We start from the raw sequence: 18,079 nt of genomic DNA, 5'->3' as shown, positions 1-18,079 counted from the left end.
GTTGTTGCAGGTTACAGAGGGACATAGATAAGCTGCTGAGCTGGGCTGAGAGGAGGCAAATGGAGTTCAATGCGGAAAAGTGTGAGGTGATTCGCTTTTGAAGGAGTAACAGGAATACAGAGTACTGGGCTAATGGTAAGATACTTGGTAGTGTGGATGAACAGAGAGATCTCGGTGTCCATGTGCATAGATCCCTGAAAGTTGGCACCCAGGTTGATAGGGTTGTTAAGAAGGCATACGGAGTGTTAGCTTTTATTGGTAGAGGGATTGAGTTTCGGAGCCAGGAGGTCATGTTGCAGCTGTACAAAACTCTGGTCCAGCCGCACTTGGAGTATTGCGTACAGTTCTGGTCACCGCATTATAGGAAGGATGTGGAAGCATTGGAAAGGGTGCAGAGGAGATTTACTAGGATGTTGCCTGGTATGGTGGGAAGGTCTTATGAGGAAAGGCTGAGGGACTTGAGGTTGTTTTCGTTAGAGAGAAGGTTAAGAGGTGACTTAATAGAGGCTTACAAGATGATCAGAGGGTTAGATAGGGTGGATAGTGAGAGACTTTTTCCTCAGATGGTGATAGCTAACACGAGGGGACATAGCTTTAAATTGAGTTTTGATAGATATAGGACAGATATCAGAGGTAGGTTCTTCACTCAGAGAGTAGTAAGGGCGTGGAATGCCCTGCCTGCAGCAGTAGTGGACTCGCCAACATTAAGGACATTTAAATGGTCATTGGATAAACATATGGATGATATTGGAATAGTGTAGGTTAGAGGGGCTTTAGATTGGTTTCACTGGTCGGCACAACATCGAGGGCTGAAGGGCCTGTACTGTGCTGTAATGTTCTATGTTCTATGTGCAGGTACGGTGGATTGGCCATGCTAAATTGCCCATTGGTGTTTGGAGAGGGGGGGGGAGGGGTGGTGGCTAGCAAGGTGAATGCATGGGGTTGTGGGGATGGGGCCTGGTGCAGACTTGATGGGCCAAATGGCCTCCTTCTGCACTGTCGGGATTTTACGATTCTCGTGGAACAGACCTTGTATCCAGAACTGACTGCGTGGAGATTTTCTTAGAGCAGCCAAACAAGAGGAAAGGTTTCCTGCTGCTGTGCTGAGAATCCAGATTGCACTAAACACGCCCACGCCCCCCGACATTGACCTCTCCTGGATCCCTCACACTGCCTGGCGAGTGATTGACAGCAGCTTGGGGGCCAATAGGGAGAGAGGGCGGGGTTGGAGGACCGATCGGGAGCGGCTGGTCCTCCAAGTAATTAGAGTGAATGAGGGGGCGGGGCTTGGCTGTGAGTGAAGCATGCGCAGTCCAGTTAATGGCGACGGAGACAAGATTTTTTTCTTTGGATCTGCCATCCGTAACGGAGAGAATGGCGAGACGAAGGGAACCACGGATCAGGTGAGTGACTGGATACGTTCCGTAAACACGTTACACAAACCGCAAATGCGGAAAAATATCCCATCGTTTCCCGTGAACCGTTGCCCCCTCCCTGCAGCAGGGGCCGCAGCTTTCTCACAGAGCTGGGTTCAGCGGCCGCTATCTTTCTCCAGGCATTAGCAGCAGCGCGCATGCGCGGCCTCATCTTTGTTCGGGGCAGTAACAGCAGAATGTGTCCATCGCCGCCACCTTTGTTGGGGGCAACAATTTTGATTATCTCCAAGTGAGAATCTCCATCAACCTGCTTCACTCTGTCACTTCCAGTTTCTTACTGATGAGGCAGAACAATGATATATATCCAGGGCAGTCACCATTATTTGGATTTATATTGTGCATGAATAGAATTAAACTTTTAAAGACATTTCAGAGAAAGGTTATGAAATAACAATTGACATTGAGCCACATGACGAGATATTAGGTTTTAAGGAGAATTTTAACTGAGAAAAATAAGGTGGCGAATCAGAGAGGTTTAAGGAGGAAATTCCAGAGCTTCTGAAATAGGCAAAATCAGTAATGATGGAACGATTAAAATCAGGAATGCTCAAGTGGTCAAAATTAGATGAGTGCTGAGATCTCAGAGGGTGTGGGCCTGGAGGAGATTACAGAGATTGGGATGATTGCAACCATGGAGGAAAACAAGGATAAGACATTTACAATCTTGGTGCATCTTAAAATGAAGCATTGTATTTCAGTGAGCATTTGTTTGTAGATCAGCATTTGTCAATATATGTGCCATGGGTGGCACAGTGGTTCGCACTGCTGCCTCACAGCGTCAGGCACCTGGGTTCGATTCCCGGCTTGGGTCACTGTCTGCGTGGAGCTTGCATGTTCTCCCCGTGCCTGCGTGGGTTTCCTCCGAGTGCTCCGGTTTCCTCCCACAGTCTGAAAGACATGCTGGTTAGCTGCATTGATCCGAACAGGTGCCGGAGTGTGGCGACTAGGGGAATTTCACAGTAACTCCATTGTAGTGTTGATGAAAGCCTACTTGTGACGAATAAATAAACTTTAGCTTTAACTTTAGTATTTAAATGGGGGACATTTCTGCTTATCGAACCTAGGATTTCAGACAAGTTCGGATGCTATGTAGCTTGGAGGGGAACTTGCAGGTGATGGTGTCCACATACTCTTGCTGCCCTGGTCCATCCAGGTGGTGGAGGTTGAGGGCTTAGGAGATTGTGGTTCAGTTCTAGGTCGAGAAAATGCCTTCCATTTGCCCCTGTCTCTTGCTACTTTCCCTCTGTTTTTCTCTCTGTCTCTCTTGTAACATAGATTTCTCTGGCCCAGGGTGCTACATCATTCAATATGATGATGACATGTGGTTGAAAGGCAGAGCAGCTTCGACAGGCTGAATGGCCTCCTCCTGCTCCTATTTCTTGTGTTCTTGCAGAGGTCAGAACCTTGTGTAGACTCAGACCAGAGGCAGGCTTTTTTCCCTGAAGGACATTAGTGACCATTTCACTTCTGACAAAGGATCAAACAGGTTTCATAGTCACTTTTTCCTTGTGCCAGCCCCATAAATGACCAGATTAATTCAGCTCAATTTCACAACCTGCCTTTTGTGAGTTCTTTCTCACCCCCTTTTTTCTGTTTAAAATCAATTTCAGATCATCTGAAGTGGAGGATTTCCAATCAGAAAACTCAAACCAAACATCCCATCAGGATCAGATGGAGTCACCCAATTTATTGTCAGCTGAATATTTGTGAATTTTGAACATGGAAGGAAAAAGCACCGTTCACAGTGGGGAGAAATGCTGGGAATGTGGGGAGGGATTCAGTTCCCCACCTGAAGTGGAAACACATTGGCCCAGACACACCGGGGAGAGGTCATTCACTTGCTCCAAGTGTGGGAAGGGATTCTCTCGCTCATCCAGCCTGCTGCAACACCAGTGAGTTCACACTGGAGAGAGACCTTTCAATTGTTCCAACTGTGGGAAGGGATTCGCTCAGTCAGGCAACCTGCTGAGACACCAGCGAGTTCACACTGGGAAGAGACCATTCACTTGCTCAGAGTGTGGGAAAGGATTCGCTCGATCCTCTGACTTGATGGTGCACCAGCGAGTTCACACTGACGAGAGACCATTTAAATGTCCAGACTGTGCGAAGTGCTATAAAAGTTCCCGGGACCTGATACTCCATCAACGTGCTCACAGTGACGAGAGGCCATTCAGATGCTCTCATTGTGGGACTGGGTTCAAACAATCATCTCAACTCACTGAGCACCAGTGTAGTCACACCGGGGAGAGGACATTCACCTGCTCTGTGTGTGGGAATGGGTTCAGTCGGTCATCTAACCTGCGGATACACCAGAGAATTCACACTGGGGAGAGACCTTTCACCTGTTCTGAGTGTGGGAAGGGATTCACTCAGTTATCCACTCTGCTGAATCACCAGAGTGTTCACAATGAGAAGAGACCATTTCAATGTCCAGACTGCAGGAAGTGCGACAAAAGTTCCCGGCAACTGCTCCACCATCAACGAGTTCACACTGAGGAGAGACCTTTTAAATGCCCAGACTTGTGAGAAGTGTTTTAAAAGTTCCAGGGAACTGATGCGCCATCGACGTGTCCACACCGACGAGAAACCATTCAGGTGCTCTCACTGTGACGCTGGGTTCAAGACATCATCTGATCTCACTGTACATCAGCGAGTTCACACTGGGGAGAAACCATTCACCTGCTCCCAGTGTGGGAAGGGATTCACTCAGTCATCCCCCCTGCTGACACACCAGCGAGTTCATAGGTAACTAAGGTGATTAGATTTTACTGTTAATAAGATCAGGACTGATCCATGTTCATTGGGGTCTGTTTCTGTTCATGTTGGTAAACTTCAAACCAAAAGAGAAAATGCTGGAAAATCTCAGCAGGTCTGGCAGCATCTTTAAAGAGAGAAAAGAGCTGACGTTTCAAGTCCAGATGACCCTTTGTCAAAGCTTAGTTGGTAAACTTCAACCCAGTTACATGGGCTAATACTCTGGATAAAAGTTAAATAAGTCAACATTGTGTTCGCACATTATGTTGAATCTTTTAACACCTCAAACATTAGTTAGTTCCTTCTGAAGGTCTCTTTCTCGCCCATCTCCTCCATTCTCACCTCCAACAAGTGTGAGGAGTTCATGAAGCTTCTTTGTTACTAAGATTGAGATAATTCGATCAGCTGCCGCTGCTGTATCCCTCCCTTCCACTCGCCTACTGGGACAAAACATGTCTAAAGTTCCCTCTTGACCAAGCCCAGAACAGACATCTTTCTCCAGTTTCTCTCCTATCTCCCCTCGTGCCCGCTCCATGTTTATCTTGTCCATGAGACCCACCCCGTTCTCCATCGACCCTATTCTCACTAAATTGCTGATCATCCAACTTCCCCACATTTGGTGATATTGTTAATGGTTCTCTCTTTTCCCTGGTACTGTCCCCCTCACTTTTGAATCCTCTGAAATCACCCACCCTGAAAAAAACACTCAATCCCAGTCTTTGCCAACTATTGCCCCATCTCCAATCTCCCTTTCCTCTCCAAACCCCCTGAACTCGGTGAGCCCCAAGGATCTATCCTTGGCCCCTCCTATTTCTCATCCACATGCTGCCACTGAATGACATCATCCAAAAGCACCGTGTTAGTTTTCCCATCTACACTGACAACACCCAGCTCTACCCATCCCTCTCCATTCCTCCACTGTTACTAAATTATCAAACTGCTTATCCCACATTCAGTACTGGATGAACAGAAATTTCCTCCAATTAAAAATTGGGAAGACCAAAGTCATTGTCTTCAGTCACCGTTACAAATTCTGTTCCCTAACTGCCAAGTCCATCCCTCTCCCTGGGAGCTGTCTGAAGCTGAATCACACTCTTCACAATCTCCATGTCAGATTTGACCCCAAGATGAGTTTCTGACCACATATCCACACCATCACTAATACCAGATATTTCAATCCCCGTAACGTCACCTGACCCCACCCCACCCCACCCCAGCTCATCTGCTGTAGCTCCTTACCCAGCAGCCCAGTGTGGAGGCACTGCGCCAGTCCCATTGGCCTGAGCCAACTGAGCATGTGTGGTGCTGGCAGGTGATCTGCATATTTAAAGGGACACTGTCCCTCTATGCAGTTGTCATTTGAACAGGACAGAAGTATTGTGAGAGAGACTCATTTCAACAAAGAAGAGAGCTGGATTTAGGGGAATAAAAATGTAAAGTTATAAAACTGTCCACCCTGAATTTGTCCTTTTTTCTTTACAGTAATTACTGATATAAATGGTTAAATGGACAGGAAGCTCAGACTAGACATCACATCAATCTAACCGAGTCACTCGATTCAGGACTGAATATCATTGGCATCATGGAAGGGGAGAGCAGCAGTCACAGCGAAGACAAACTGTACACGTGTTCCACATGTGGATCTGGATTCAACCAATCGACTGTTATGGGAAGGCACAAGTGTAACCGAAACAGGGAGAGTCCGTGTGGACAATGTGGGAATACTGGGAATGGATTCCATTATCCCTCTGATCAGGAAACTAATCGATTTGGTCACACTGGGGAGAGTCCATGTGGGCAATGTGGGGATACCAGGAAGGGATTCTGTTATCCCTCTGATCAGGAAATTCATCAATGCAGTCACACTGGGGAGAGTCCATTCACCTGCCCCCTGTGCGAAAAGGGATTCACTCGATTTTCAAACATGTTGCGACACCAGCAGGTTCACACCGGGGAGAAACCTTTCACCTGCATCCCACCTGCTGACACACCAGCGAGTTCACACCGGGGAGAGACCGTTGACCTGCTGTGTGTGTGAAAAGAGATTTACTGAGTCATCGGCCCTGCTGAGACACAAGCGAGTTCACACCGGGGAGAGACCATTCCCCTGCTGTGTGTGTGGGAAGGGATTTGCTGAATCATCAATCCTGCTGCGACACCAGCAAGTTCACACCGGGGAGAGGCCATTCACCTGCTCAGTGTGTGGGAAGGGATTCACTCAATCATCCAACCTTGTGAGACACCAGTGGGTTCACAAGCAACTGCACTGTTCTGATTCAGCAGTTATTACTGCTGTTAATCAGATTCGGGGGTGAACCTTGTTCATTATAAAACAGGGGAGTCTTGATGCTGTTGCTGATAACCACAGCAACTGGGCTGCAGTTGGAAGAATTTTCATTTATATAGTGCCTTTCACAACCTCAGGGTACCTCGATGCGCAGACAGAAATGTGATGCTGATCAGAGGTGATCTGTTTTTAGTGAGGTTGGATGAGAGCGAAATATATAATAAATTTATAATAGAATTTTACACTAAGTTTGAAAACAATGTTACTCAATCTGAAACAGGAGTCTTAAATCCTAACAGAAGTAACCGTGAAGTTATGAGGGGGCAACTGGATTGTGGTGTATTAGGAAAATACCAAAAAGCAGTGGATCCGTTGTCAACAAATGTATTCCCACAAACAAAGCTGATAAATGACTGAGTCAATCTCTTCCCACACACACAACCACCATCATCGAGAAGGACAAGGACAGCAGACACATGGGAACACCACCTGCTGGAAATTCCCCTCCGAGCCACACACCTTCCTAACTTGGAAATACATCACCGTTCCTTCATTGTCACTGGATCAAAATCCTGTAATTCCCTCCCTAACAGCACTATGGGTGTACCTACAACACATGGACTGAAGGAAGGCAGCTCACCACCACCTTCTCAGTAAATTTATGCAAAAGTCTGAAAACATGTACCAAACGACTCAAGAACAACTTCTTCCTTACTGTCATGTTTGAATGGTCCTATCATATATTAAGCTGATCTTTCTCTTCACCCTACCTGTACCTGCACCCTATCCTTTCCTTCTCCCCATGTACTCCATGAAAGGTATGCTTTGTCTGTATAGCGTGCAAGCAACAATACTTTTCAGTGGATCCCAATACATTTGACAATAAATCAAATCAAAATTTAATGCACATGTTGTGAAGTAGAAATCATGCAGGGCAATTGCAACACTTGTGAGGGACAGTGCAAGGCTCCCTCTACACTTTCCCATCAAACACTCCTGAGGTATGTACAACCCATCTAAGGTACAGAGGAAAGTTCTCTCTAAATCATCCTGTGAAAAACTCCCAGGGGAAGCACTGCCCAAGCGAGGTACAAAGGAAAACTCCCATTACATGCCACATCAAACAGTGCCAGAGAGGAGGAACACTTTGGATAAGAAAAACTCCATCTGCACTGCCCCACCAAACACTCCCAGCCCATAATGAGCTGGGTTCCAGGAGGTTAGTTACCAGGCGATTAAATTATGTCATAAAGCAACACCATTTAATCCAGCTGGTCCTCTCTTTGACCTTTTAAAAATGGAGAATTGGGACATCCTTTCCCCAAACAGCGCCAGAGAGTAGGCACAGTTTTCATAAACTCCCTCTACACCGCCCCATCAAACACTCCCAGCCCAGAATGAGCTGAGCTCAAGGAGGTTAGTTACCAGGCAATGAAATTATGTCTTTGGTGGAGGCAGGCACGCTGACATCGTTTAAGACTTACCTGGATTGTCACATGAGCAGCCTGGAAATGGAGGGATACAAACGATTGGTCTAAAGTCCAACAGGTTTATTTGGTAGCAAAAGACACTAGCTTTCGGAGCGCTGCTCCTTTGTCAGGTGAATGGGATTTCAGTTCACAAACAGGGCATATAAAGACAAACTCAATTTACAAAATAATGGTTGGAATGCGAGTCTTTATAGGTAATCCAGTCTTAAAGGTACAGACAATGTGAGTGGAGAGAGGGTTAAGCACAGGTTAAAGAGATGTGTATTGTCTCCAGCCAGGACAGTTAGTGAGATTTTGCAAGCCCAGGCAAGTCGTGGGGGTTACAGATGGTGTGACATGAACCCAAGATCCTGGTTGAGGCCGTCCTCATGTGTGCGGAACTTGGCCATCAGTCTCTGCATTCTCCAAGGCGGCCTTCACGACAACGCAGAGTCGCTGAGCAGAGACTGATAGCCAATTTCCGCGCACGAGGACGGCCTCAACCGGGATCTTGGGTTCATGTCACACTATCTGTAACCCCAACGACTTGCAAAATCTCACTAACTGTCCTGGCTGGAGACAATACACATCTCTTTAACCTGTGCTTAACCCTCTCTCCACTCACATTGTCTGTACCTTTAAGACTTGATTACCTGTAAAGACTCGCATTCTAACCATTATTTTGTAAATTGAGTTTGTATCTTTATATGCCCTGTTTGTGAACAGAACTCCCACTCACCTGAAGAAGGGGCTTGGGGCTCCGAAAGCTCGTGGCTTTTGCTATCAAATAAACCTGTTGGACTTTAACCTGGTGTTGTGACACTTCTTACTGTGTTTACCCCAATTCAACACTGGCATCTCCACATTTTGGAAATATATCACCATTCCTTCACAGTCGCTGGGTCAAAATCCTGGAATTCCCTCCCTATCAGCAGGGTGGATGTACTTGCACAACATGGACGGCAGTGGGTTCAGGTCCCATACATCACAAAGGTAGACACTCCTGCGCCCCCTACAAACATGGCGATCCCTGCTGCACATTGCCCCTTACAAAGATGCCGGCCGCACATGCGCACTGATAGACATTGCCACCAACAGATTGGCGGCCGTCAGCCCAGCCCAACACGACAAGTTGCGCCTCCAATTTGGTACCAACAGGGTGCCCGGGAAGTTATTTTCCAGGGTTTGGATTTGAACAACATGTTTACGAAGGCTCTCCACCCACCCGCCACATTCATCGCTCTCTGCGCGCCGCTCTCTACCTTGATCTGATCTTGGATCCGAGTTAAAACCGTCCGTCCGCCGCCATTACCCGCACTGCGCATGCTTCAGACCCCTCCCCTATTCACTCTGGTTGGAGGACCAGCCGCTCCCGCTCGGTCCTCCAGCCCCGCCCCCTTTTCCTCTTGGCCCGGAACCGCCGTCAATCAGTCCCCGGACATTGTGACGTTGGGCATGCGCAGTGCGGCTCATCCCCAGGGACAAGCGCTTGTTTGTCTGATCTTCAGGCGGGAAGGAGGCGGATAAGCGGAGGCAGCGTTAGGGGCAGTGGGTGGGTGGGTGGGAGGGGAGGCTCCACACACCCAGTGGAGGCTTCAACACCCCCAGTGGAGGCTTCAACACCCCCAATAAGGAACTAGCGGCACCGCCTCAACACCCAACACAACGGCAGCTGCAGCGCTTCCTCCCGGGGCCAGGCCCCAGTGGACAAATGTGGCTTCAGGAAGGAAATGCAGCAATGGGTTTGATTTGATTTATTATTGTCACATGTATTGGGATACAGTGAAAAGTATTGTTTCTTGCGCGGTGTACAGACAAAGCATACTGTTCATAGATTTCATAGGGGAGTAGGAAAGGAGAGAGTGCAGAATGTAGTGTTACAGTTACAGAAAGGGTGAAGAAAAAGATCAGCTTAATATGAGGTAGGTCCATTCAAAAGGAGGAGGCTTTGGAGAGGGTACAGAAAGGATTTACCAGGATGTTGCCTGGTATGGAGGGCATTAGTTATGAGAAGAGGTTGGAGAAACTTGGTTTGTTCTCACTGGAACAACGGAGGTTGAGGGGTGAACTGATAGAATTCTACAAGATTATGAGGGGCATGGACAGAGTGGATAGTCAGAAGCTTTTTCCCAGGATGGAAGAGTCAATTACTAGGAGGCACAGGTTTAAGGTGTGAGGGGCGAGGTTTAATGGAGATGTTTGAGGCAAGTTTTTTACACATAGTCATAGAGGTTTACAGCATGGAAACAGGTCCTTTGGCCAACTTGTCCATGCCACCCTTTTTTAAAAAAACTTCTCAGCTAATCCCAATTGCCCGCATTTGGCCCATATCCCTCTATGCCCATTGTACCCATGTAACTATCTAAATGCTTTTTAAAAGACAAAATTGTACACGCCTCTACTCCTACGTCTGGCAGCTTGTTCCAGATACTCACCACCCTCTGTGTGAAAAAATTGCCCCTCTGGACACTTTTGTATCTCTCCCCTCTCACCTTAAACCTATCCCCTCTAGTTTTAGATTCCCCTACCTTTGGGAAAAGATATTGACCATCGAGCTGATCTGTGCCCCTCATTATTTTATAGACCTCTACAAGATCAACCCTCAGCCTCCGACGCTCCAGAGAAAAAAGTCCCAGTCTATCCAGTCTCTCCTTATAACTCAATCCATCAAGTCCTGGTTGCATCCTAGTAAATCTTTTCTGCACTCTTTCTAGTTTAATAATATCCTTTCTATAATAGGGTGACCAGAATTACACACAGTATTCCAAGTGTGGCCTTACCAATGTCTTGTCCCACTTCAACAAGACATTCCAACTCCTGTATTCAGTGTTCTGACCGATGAAACCAGGCATGCCGAATGCCTTCTTCACCATTCTGTCCACCTGTGACTCCATTTTCAAGGAGCTATGAACATGTACCCCAAGATCTCTTTGTTCTGTAACTCTCCCCAACGCCCTACCATTAACTGAGTAAGTCCTGCCCTGGATCAATCTACCAAAATGCATCACCTCGCATTTGTCTAAACTCCACCCGCAAGTGGTTCTGATGTTACAGAAAAATAACTTGGCAATAATAGTCAATTACAGCAAATCAGAAACCAGGAATGTTTCTAATCCTTCATTGACGGACATATTCGCCAATTAAATCCTAGCTTTTCACCCTTTCGCATTCGATGAAAAATTGACTCCTGCAAATCTTTTATTTGCATAGCATATCCCCATATCTCGCCTTTGGTATTTGTTATGGAGAAATCTGGCCTTGCTCACCCTCTGGTGAAGGCCGAAAAGCAGAATGTTCTGGGGCCTACGCAGGTGAAGATTAGCCTGTTCATGCTGAAATAACAGACACTGACTCCTTTGAAGGTCTGCAAGCCGAAAAACATTTTCACTAGCTGTTAAAGAGAAGGCAGGAAACTTTAATCTGAGCATTTCCACATAGTCAGCACTGCTTCGTGCATGTGTTAGAGTGGGCCAAGGCTGAGGCAGCTGTCGTATATATATTTATAGAGAGAGAATAGACTAACATTTCGAGTCTGGATGACCCTTTGTCAGAACTCTGATGAAGGGCCATCCAGACTTTAAATGTTGGTTTCATTCTCTCTCCACAGATGCTGTCAGACCTGATGACATTTTCCAGCATTTTCTGTTTTTGTTTCAGATTCCAGCATCCGCAATATTTTGCTTTTATATGTATTTATATATCCAAATGTGCTATGTTAACAAAATGGACAGTTACTAACCGAAACATAAAGCATCATGTGATTTAGCTGACTTGACCATATTCCTATAGTTATTCAGTCATTAAAGACACAGTCATGGAGCATTAAACTTGCCTCGCAGGGCCCCTTGTATCAGCACACAGGCAGCTGCTTTGTGAGACTGCGAGCAGAACAGACAAGTCAGAGATAAGAGTGTCTTGAGAAGAGAGATTCATTGTGAAGGATCAGGGACAGTTGATAAGATGTAGGAATTCTATGATTCTAATGAACATTCTTTCCTCTCTCATTTCCCAAAAGCTGTAAATCTCCATCCCACACACTCTCCCTCCATTCTCACTCTGCTGTATCTAATATTCACCCTCCCAATTCTCCTGAAGGTGCTGATTGAGGCTGATTAACAGATCCATGCTCACTGCTTCCTGTCCTGGACACAGAAATCATAAGAAACAGGAGCTGCAGTTGGCCATTCAGCCCATCGAACTGCCTCAACCATTCATTGAGAATTGGCTGATCTACCACAGCATCATTTCCCACGCTATCCCCCAGATAGAGAGAGAATAGAGCCAATGTTTCGAGTCTGGAGAGAGGAAAGAATGTTCCATAGAAACTAGAATTGTGTGTTCTGAATTTCTATCCTGCACTGACACTGATGACCTCTGTAAACTTGTTTTACAGGATACTGAAAGAGGAATCACAGGCTGAAATCTCAAACGTTGTGTCTAGATCTGACAGAGTCATATTCCATGGGACCTGAATATCCATCGGCCTTTGAATCGAGGAGAAATGGTTGTCCGGCCTGATGACTTGAAAAGATTTCAAACATCAGTGTGACTGGAAAAGTGCCAACACACTGCCAGACTGGAGTGAGTGTGTTCCAGTGCACTGAGCTTGAACCAGTTACACAGCCTGAATAAATATCACACCATTCACAGCGGGGGTGGGGGGACTGTTCTGTGTGTGGACGAGTCTTCAACTGAAGAGAGAGGCAAGGACACCTGCACCATGGAGAAACCATGGAAATGTGGGGACTGTGGGAAGAGATACAGATACCCATCTGATCTGGAAGCTCATCGGCGCAGCCACACTGGGGAGAGGCCATTTACTTGCTCTCACTGTGCGAAGGGATTCAGTCAGTTATCCAGCCTGCGGACACACCAGCGAGTTCACACTGGGGAGAGGCCATTCACCTGCTCTCAGTGTGAGAAGGGATTCACTGATTTATCCACCCTGCGGACACACCAGCGAGTTCACACTGGGGAGAGGCCGTTCACCTGCTCTCAGTGCGGGAAGGGGTTCAGTCGATTATCCAGCCTGCAGAGACACCAACGAGCTCACACTGGGGAGACACCATTCACCTGTTCTCAGTGTGGGAAGGAATTCACTCGGTCATCCAGCCTGCAGACACACCAGCGAGTTCACACTGGGGAGAGACCGTTCACCTGCTCTCAGTGTGGGGAGGGATTCACTCGGTCATCCAGCCTGCGGACACACCAGCGAGTTCACACTGGGGAGAGGCCATTCACCTGCTCTCAGTGTGAGAAGGGATTCACTGATTTATCCACCCTGCAGAGACACCAGCGAGTTCACACTGGGGAGAGACCGTTCACCTGCTCTCAGTGTGGGAAGGGATTCACTGATTTATCCACCCTGCGGAGACACCAGCGAGTTCACACTGGGAAGTGGCCGTTCACCTGCTCTATGTGTGGGAAGGGGTTCAGTCAATTAGCTAAGCTGGAGACCCACCAGCGTGTTCACACTGGGGAGAGACCATTCACCTGCTCTCAGTGTGAGAAGGGATTCACTAGTTTATTCACCCTGCGGAGTCACCAGCGAGTTCACACTGGGGAGAGGCCGTTCACCTGCTCTCAGTGTGGGAAGGGATTCAGAGTTTCATCCCAGCTGCTGAGACACCAACAAGTTCACAAGTGATTCCAGGGGTTGGATTCTGCTGTTATTGTTTCTGCTCTCAATTACAGGATTTCTGTAATTGATTTCTGTAATTTCTGTAATCTATTGTTTCTGCTCTCAATTACATCCAGGATTGCATTTTGTTCATTCTCACAGTTGGTCAATGGGGAGGGTCGGAGGGTTTCTTTCTGCTGGACTGGCCGGTCTCATGACTTTGCCTCCAGTGGGCTGATGCTCTTTGAGTCTTGTTGCAAATACCTGGTTTCAGATTTCACAAGGATCACAGAGTGACAGGGTGTTAGGAAGTTCAGAGATATTTCGTCAGCATTTCTGTTTGAAACCTTCCAATGCCCATCCAATTTCCTTTGTAATTGTTTATTGTCTCCACTTCCTCCACCCTCGTAGGCAGCGAGTACCAGGTCATTACCATTCGCTGCATCAAAATATTCTTCCTCACATCCCCCCTTCCTCTCTGACCCAAAACCATAAATCTGTGACCCCCTCATCCTTGTCCTGTCAGCTAATGGGAACAGCTTTTCTTTGTCCACCTTATCTAAACCTGTCAGAATCTTGTCCACCTCTATCAAATCTCCCCTCAACCTCCTTTGCTCCAAGGGGAAGAGCCCCAGCCTGACATTGACAATAAAGAACAAACTCACAGAATATGTTAATACCTGAAATCAAATGGGAATGTTGAATTTCTGTTTTAAAGAAATCATGAATATATTGTCCTGTACAATAAAGGGATTTGAATAACTCAGCTTGGGTGCAGTTGAATGAAATGTATCAATCTGGTATCCACCCACAGTCCCGAGGAAGTGTGGAATGTGTAGCTGGAAATCCCTCCCTAACAGCACTGTGGGTGTACCTACACCTCAGGCATGATAGCAGTTCAGGAAGGCAGTGTTGGTGCTGATCGTGGGCGAGGCAGCGACGAACAGCCACATGTCCTGTTATAATTGTAAGTTTCAATCTGAAGCTCATTGGACAACTTCCGCATTGAGCAGGCCGGGAGCCCCGCCCCCACCCTATGTTCCCCCTCCCCCTGCACCTCTTCCAGCCACGGTTTCCAGGCAACCAGCTGGCGGTTCCGGCCAGAGCGAGAAGCCGCGCGGTGACTGCGCATGTCCAAGGGAGAGGGGAAGATGCGCGTGTTCGGGGGAACCAACCTTTTGACCTGCAGGCTGAGGTGTTGGCCAATGGAAAGTTGGAGGACCGGAAGTTCACTGGTCCTCCAGCCAATCAGAGCGCCCCCATTGTCTGAATGCGGAAGTGGACAATGAGCTTGTTCAGCTGCTCATTCCTGCCCAGCAAAGTTGCTGCTGCTGCTTCTCTCTGAATGAAGATTGAGCTTCAGACGGCCTGAAACGTGCCTCCTCTGGGGCAGCGCCTGCACTTTGTTTCCGGGGTGAAGTGGTTTCACGTTCGCCCGAGTAGCGGGGGGCCCCGGGTCGGAGCCGGGCGGAAACTTTTGGACTTGCTTTCTTTTTTTTTGTTTGGTTTGTGAGTAACACACTTTGTTTTTCAGTTTGTTTAAGAAGACGCCCGGTTCTGTTTGTTTTGTTTTGTTTGTTCTTGGCTCCCTGCGGGGAGGAAGGAGGGAGGTGAGCTGCTGCCTGCCTTGCCCGGCCTGCCTGTTGCCTGCCTGCCGTCTGGCCTGCTTACCTGCCTGCCTGCCGTCTGGCCTGCTTACCTGCCTGCCTGCCGTCTGGCCTGCTTACCTGCCTGCCTGCCGTCTGGCCTGCTTACCTGCCGGCCTGCTTACCTGCCTGCCTGCCGTCTGGCCTGCTTACCTGCCTGCCTGCCGTCTGGCCTGCTTACCTACCTGCCTGCCTGCCGTCTGGGCTGCCTGCCGTCTGGACTGCCTGACTGCCTGCTTGCCTGCCATCCGGCCTCTGGAGGGTGCGCTCTCCCGGGGGGGGGGGGGGGGGAGGAAGAGAGGACAGGGAGTGACTGGAGGAGAGGGGGGGGGGGGCGAAGGCGTTTGGACTGTCTCTTTTCCATCTGCAGTGGGGGGGGGTGAAGACCTTTCCTATTTCCCCTACCCACTACTGCTGCCCCCGGGACCGGCACCCCCTCCCCTTTTCCCTCCTGACTGGGGCACCGGCCTTGTGCCTCATCTCCCTCCTGCTCCTCCAACCTCCTCTCTCCCTCTCTCGCTCCGAGGAGAGAGCACCTACACCCTTCCCCGCCTACCCCACCCTGCCTTATCTTCCCCATCCCACATACGCCCTGCCGTGCATCTGGGCAGTCTCGGGGTGGGTGTAGCACTTCCCCTGATACAATGGCGACATCACCAGCGTCGCCGGTGGCAGGGCCTTCTCGGCCCACCTATGCGGGCGTGGCGGCTGCCAGAGCCCCCGCCGCTCCCAAGGCCCTGCCGCCATTCTCTTTAATCACGCGGCAGCTCGGGGTGAAGTGCTACGCCCACCCCGACATGTCTATCGAGGCCTGCGTTAAGGCAATGGCTGGGGTTGTCGGCCCCTCAGCCATTGTCGCGGCCTCAAAGATGTACGGCCGGGCCGTATTCTTCCTGAAGGCCGAGCGGGCGGTTCGCCTCGCCCTGGAAAAGGGGCTCACGGTGGGCGGGACGTTCCTGGCGGTGGACCCTTTGGAGGCCACCGCCCACAAGATAGTAATATCGAACGTCCCGCCCTTCCTACCGAGTGAGCTCCTCCTCCCCCACCTCCATCTACTGGGGGAGGTCAGGTCCGGGGTGCAGCCGATCCCGCTCGGCCTTCGGGACCCCTCCCTCCGCCACATATACTCCTTCCGGCGCCAGGTTTTTGTCCGCCTGGCCCGGGAGGAGGAACTGGAGGGAGGGTTCAATGTCCCCCACGAGGGGACCACGTACCGGGTCTTTTGGTCCGCGGACGGTGTGCGGTGCCATGCCTGTAAGGAGGCGGGGCACGTGAGGAAAAACTGCCCCGTCTCCAAGGCCGCCGACCACCAACCCAAGGCGGCCGCAGCTGGCACCGCAGCCCCCTCTCCCCCCAAGCGAGTACCATCTGCCCCCCCGCGAGGGGAGGCCACGCCGGCAGCAGCTGCCACCTCAGCTGCCGGCGGGGGGGGAGCGGAGCCCCCGCGCGGCCAAAAGGCCCATAAAGGACCTACAAAAAAGAAGGGGGGTACCGGAACCCCGGCCCCCAGGAAAGACACCCCAACCACCCCGGCAGCCGGCTCGGGGACCGCCTCAGTCTCCACCTGCGCACCCCCCCCACCACCACCATCTGCCGGGCCCGTGGGCTCTCCGGGGCCTCGTGCTGGGTCCGGCGCCCGGGATCATGGGCCCGAGCATGGGGGGGTAAGCGACCCCGAGCCGGCAAAACTGGCGACGCCGCCACCTCGGGGGGAAGTGACGGGAGAGCAGGGGGGGCGCGGCAAGGCGAAGAGGGGCGGAGGGCGAGGGGCCTCGCCTGCCCGAGGGCAGGTTAACAAAAAGAGGCGGGGCCCCTCGGGCACCGTAGAGTTCGAGGTCTGCGTGCCCCTCCCCCCTTGTGAGTCATCTCCTGCCGTGCCCCCACCTGTCTTTGTGCCTTGTCCCCAGAAAAAAGGGGGCAAGGCACCCTGTAAATCCAAGCATGTGTTGCCTCAGTCCCCCGGCGAGGAGTCTCCGGGGCCGGGTGGCAGCGGGGCCCCCACGGTTCCGTTCCACCCGGCCGGTTACAACCCGGAGTTCTTCTTCAGTCTGTCGGGGGACTGGGGCGACACTCCAATGTTCATGTCCTCGTGCGGCGGCGGCGAAGAGACGATCCACTCGTCCTCTCCGTCCCGACCTTGGACGCTGGACATCCCCAACCTCAGTCCGAAGGATACACCGGACCTGGGGGGTGTCCAAGCGTCTGGGGCGGGGGGGGGGGCTGGGCCGCCGTCGCACGGGGGCCCGCAATCCGGGAAAGGTGAGCCCGGGGGGGAACCCCTCCTCCACCGATCCTGGGGGTGGGATCGGGGAGGGGCTAGGGCTAGTTGGTGGCTCCGTGCCGCCCGCCGTACGTCCTGCGGCGGGGGACTCGGAGTCGAGGGGCGACCGCCCTGAGGAGGTCAGCGGCTCGGTGGAGGGCACGGGGACACTTTCAGAGTCTGCCCAGAGCGAGGCGGGGGACTCCCTCGTGCCCCCCACCGAGTTGTCCCTCATCCCCTCCAAGGACCTCAGGGTCTTTATCCGTAACCATTCCGGTCGCTCTGACATAATCCGGCTAGCCCTCGGCCACTGGCCGGACCTGGCGCAGCTCGTCCGGTCCGTGAAGGCATGCTCGCATGCCTCCGCGGGCCTGGAGAAAATAGAGCGGCGCTGGGTACTGCGGTTCCTCCACAGGCTCGAAAAGGTGGGGGGTGGACTGGTGAGAATTGCGCCAGCGCCCCCCCACACACCTAGTTAAGTGGTGACGGTGGCACAAAGCTGCTGACATGAAGGTGACCATAGCCAGCCTCAACATCAACGGCAGCAGTGGGCCACACCGCAGGTTCCAGAACTTCTCGGTCCTCCGTGACGGGAAGTATGCGGTGT

At 50.6% G+C, this 18,079-nt stretch overlaps 1 protein-coding gene and 1 pseudogene across 1 annotated transcript in view; both read left to right on the top strand.

Moving 5' to 3' along the window:
• Positions 1 to 13,593, top strand: part of LOC144484079 (uncharacterized) — a 192,129-nt gene extending 178,536 nt beyond the window's left edge. The window contains exons 7-8 of the mRNA XM_078202613.1: positions 3,518 to 3,669; positions 12,827 to 13,593. Coding sequence (XP_078058739.1) covers positions 3,518 to 3,669; positions 12,827 to 13,593 — 919 coding nt within the window. The remainder of the gene's footprint in view (positions 1 to 3,517; positions 3,670 to 12,826) is intronic.
• LOC144484129 (uncharacterized) lies at positions 5,773 to 6,573 on the top strand (annotated as a pseudogene).
• Positions 13,594 to 18,079: the final 4,486 nt, after the last annotated feature.

Source organism: Mustelus asterias, unplaced genomic scaffold (genome assembly GCF_964213995.1).
Source record: "Mustelus asterias unplaced genomic scaffold, sMusAst1.hap1.1 HAP1_SCAFFOLD_92, whole genome shotgun sequence".
Taxonomy (NCBI): Eukaryota; Metazoa; Chordata; class Chondrichthyes; order Carcharhiniformes; family Triakidae; genus Mustelus; species Mustelus asterias.
Note: the sequence above shows the minus strand (reverse complement) of the source record. Positions and strands in the feature narration are given on the sequence as shown.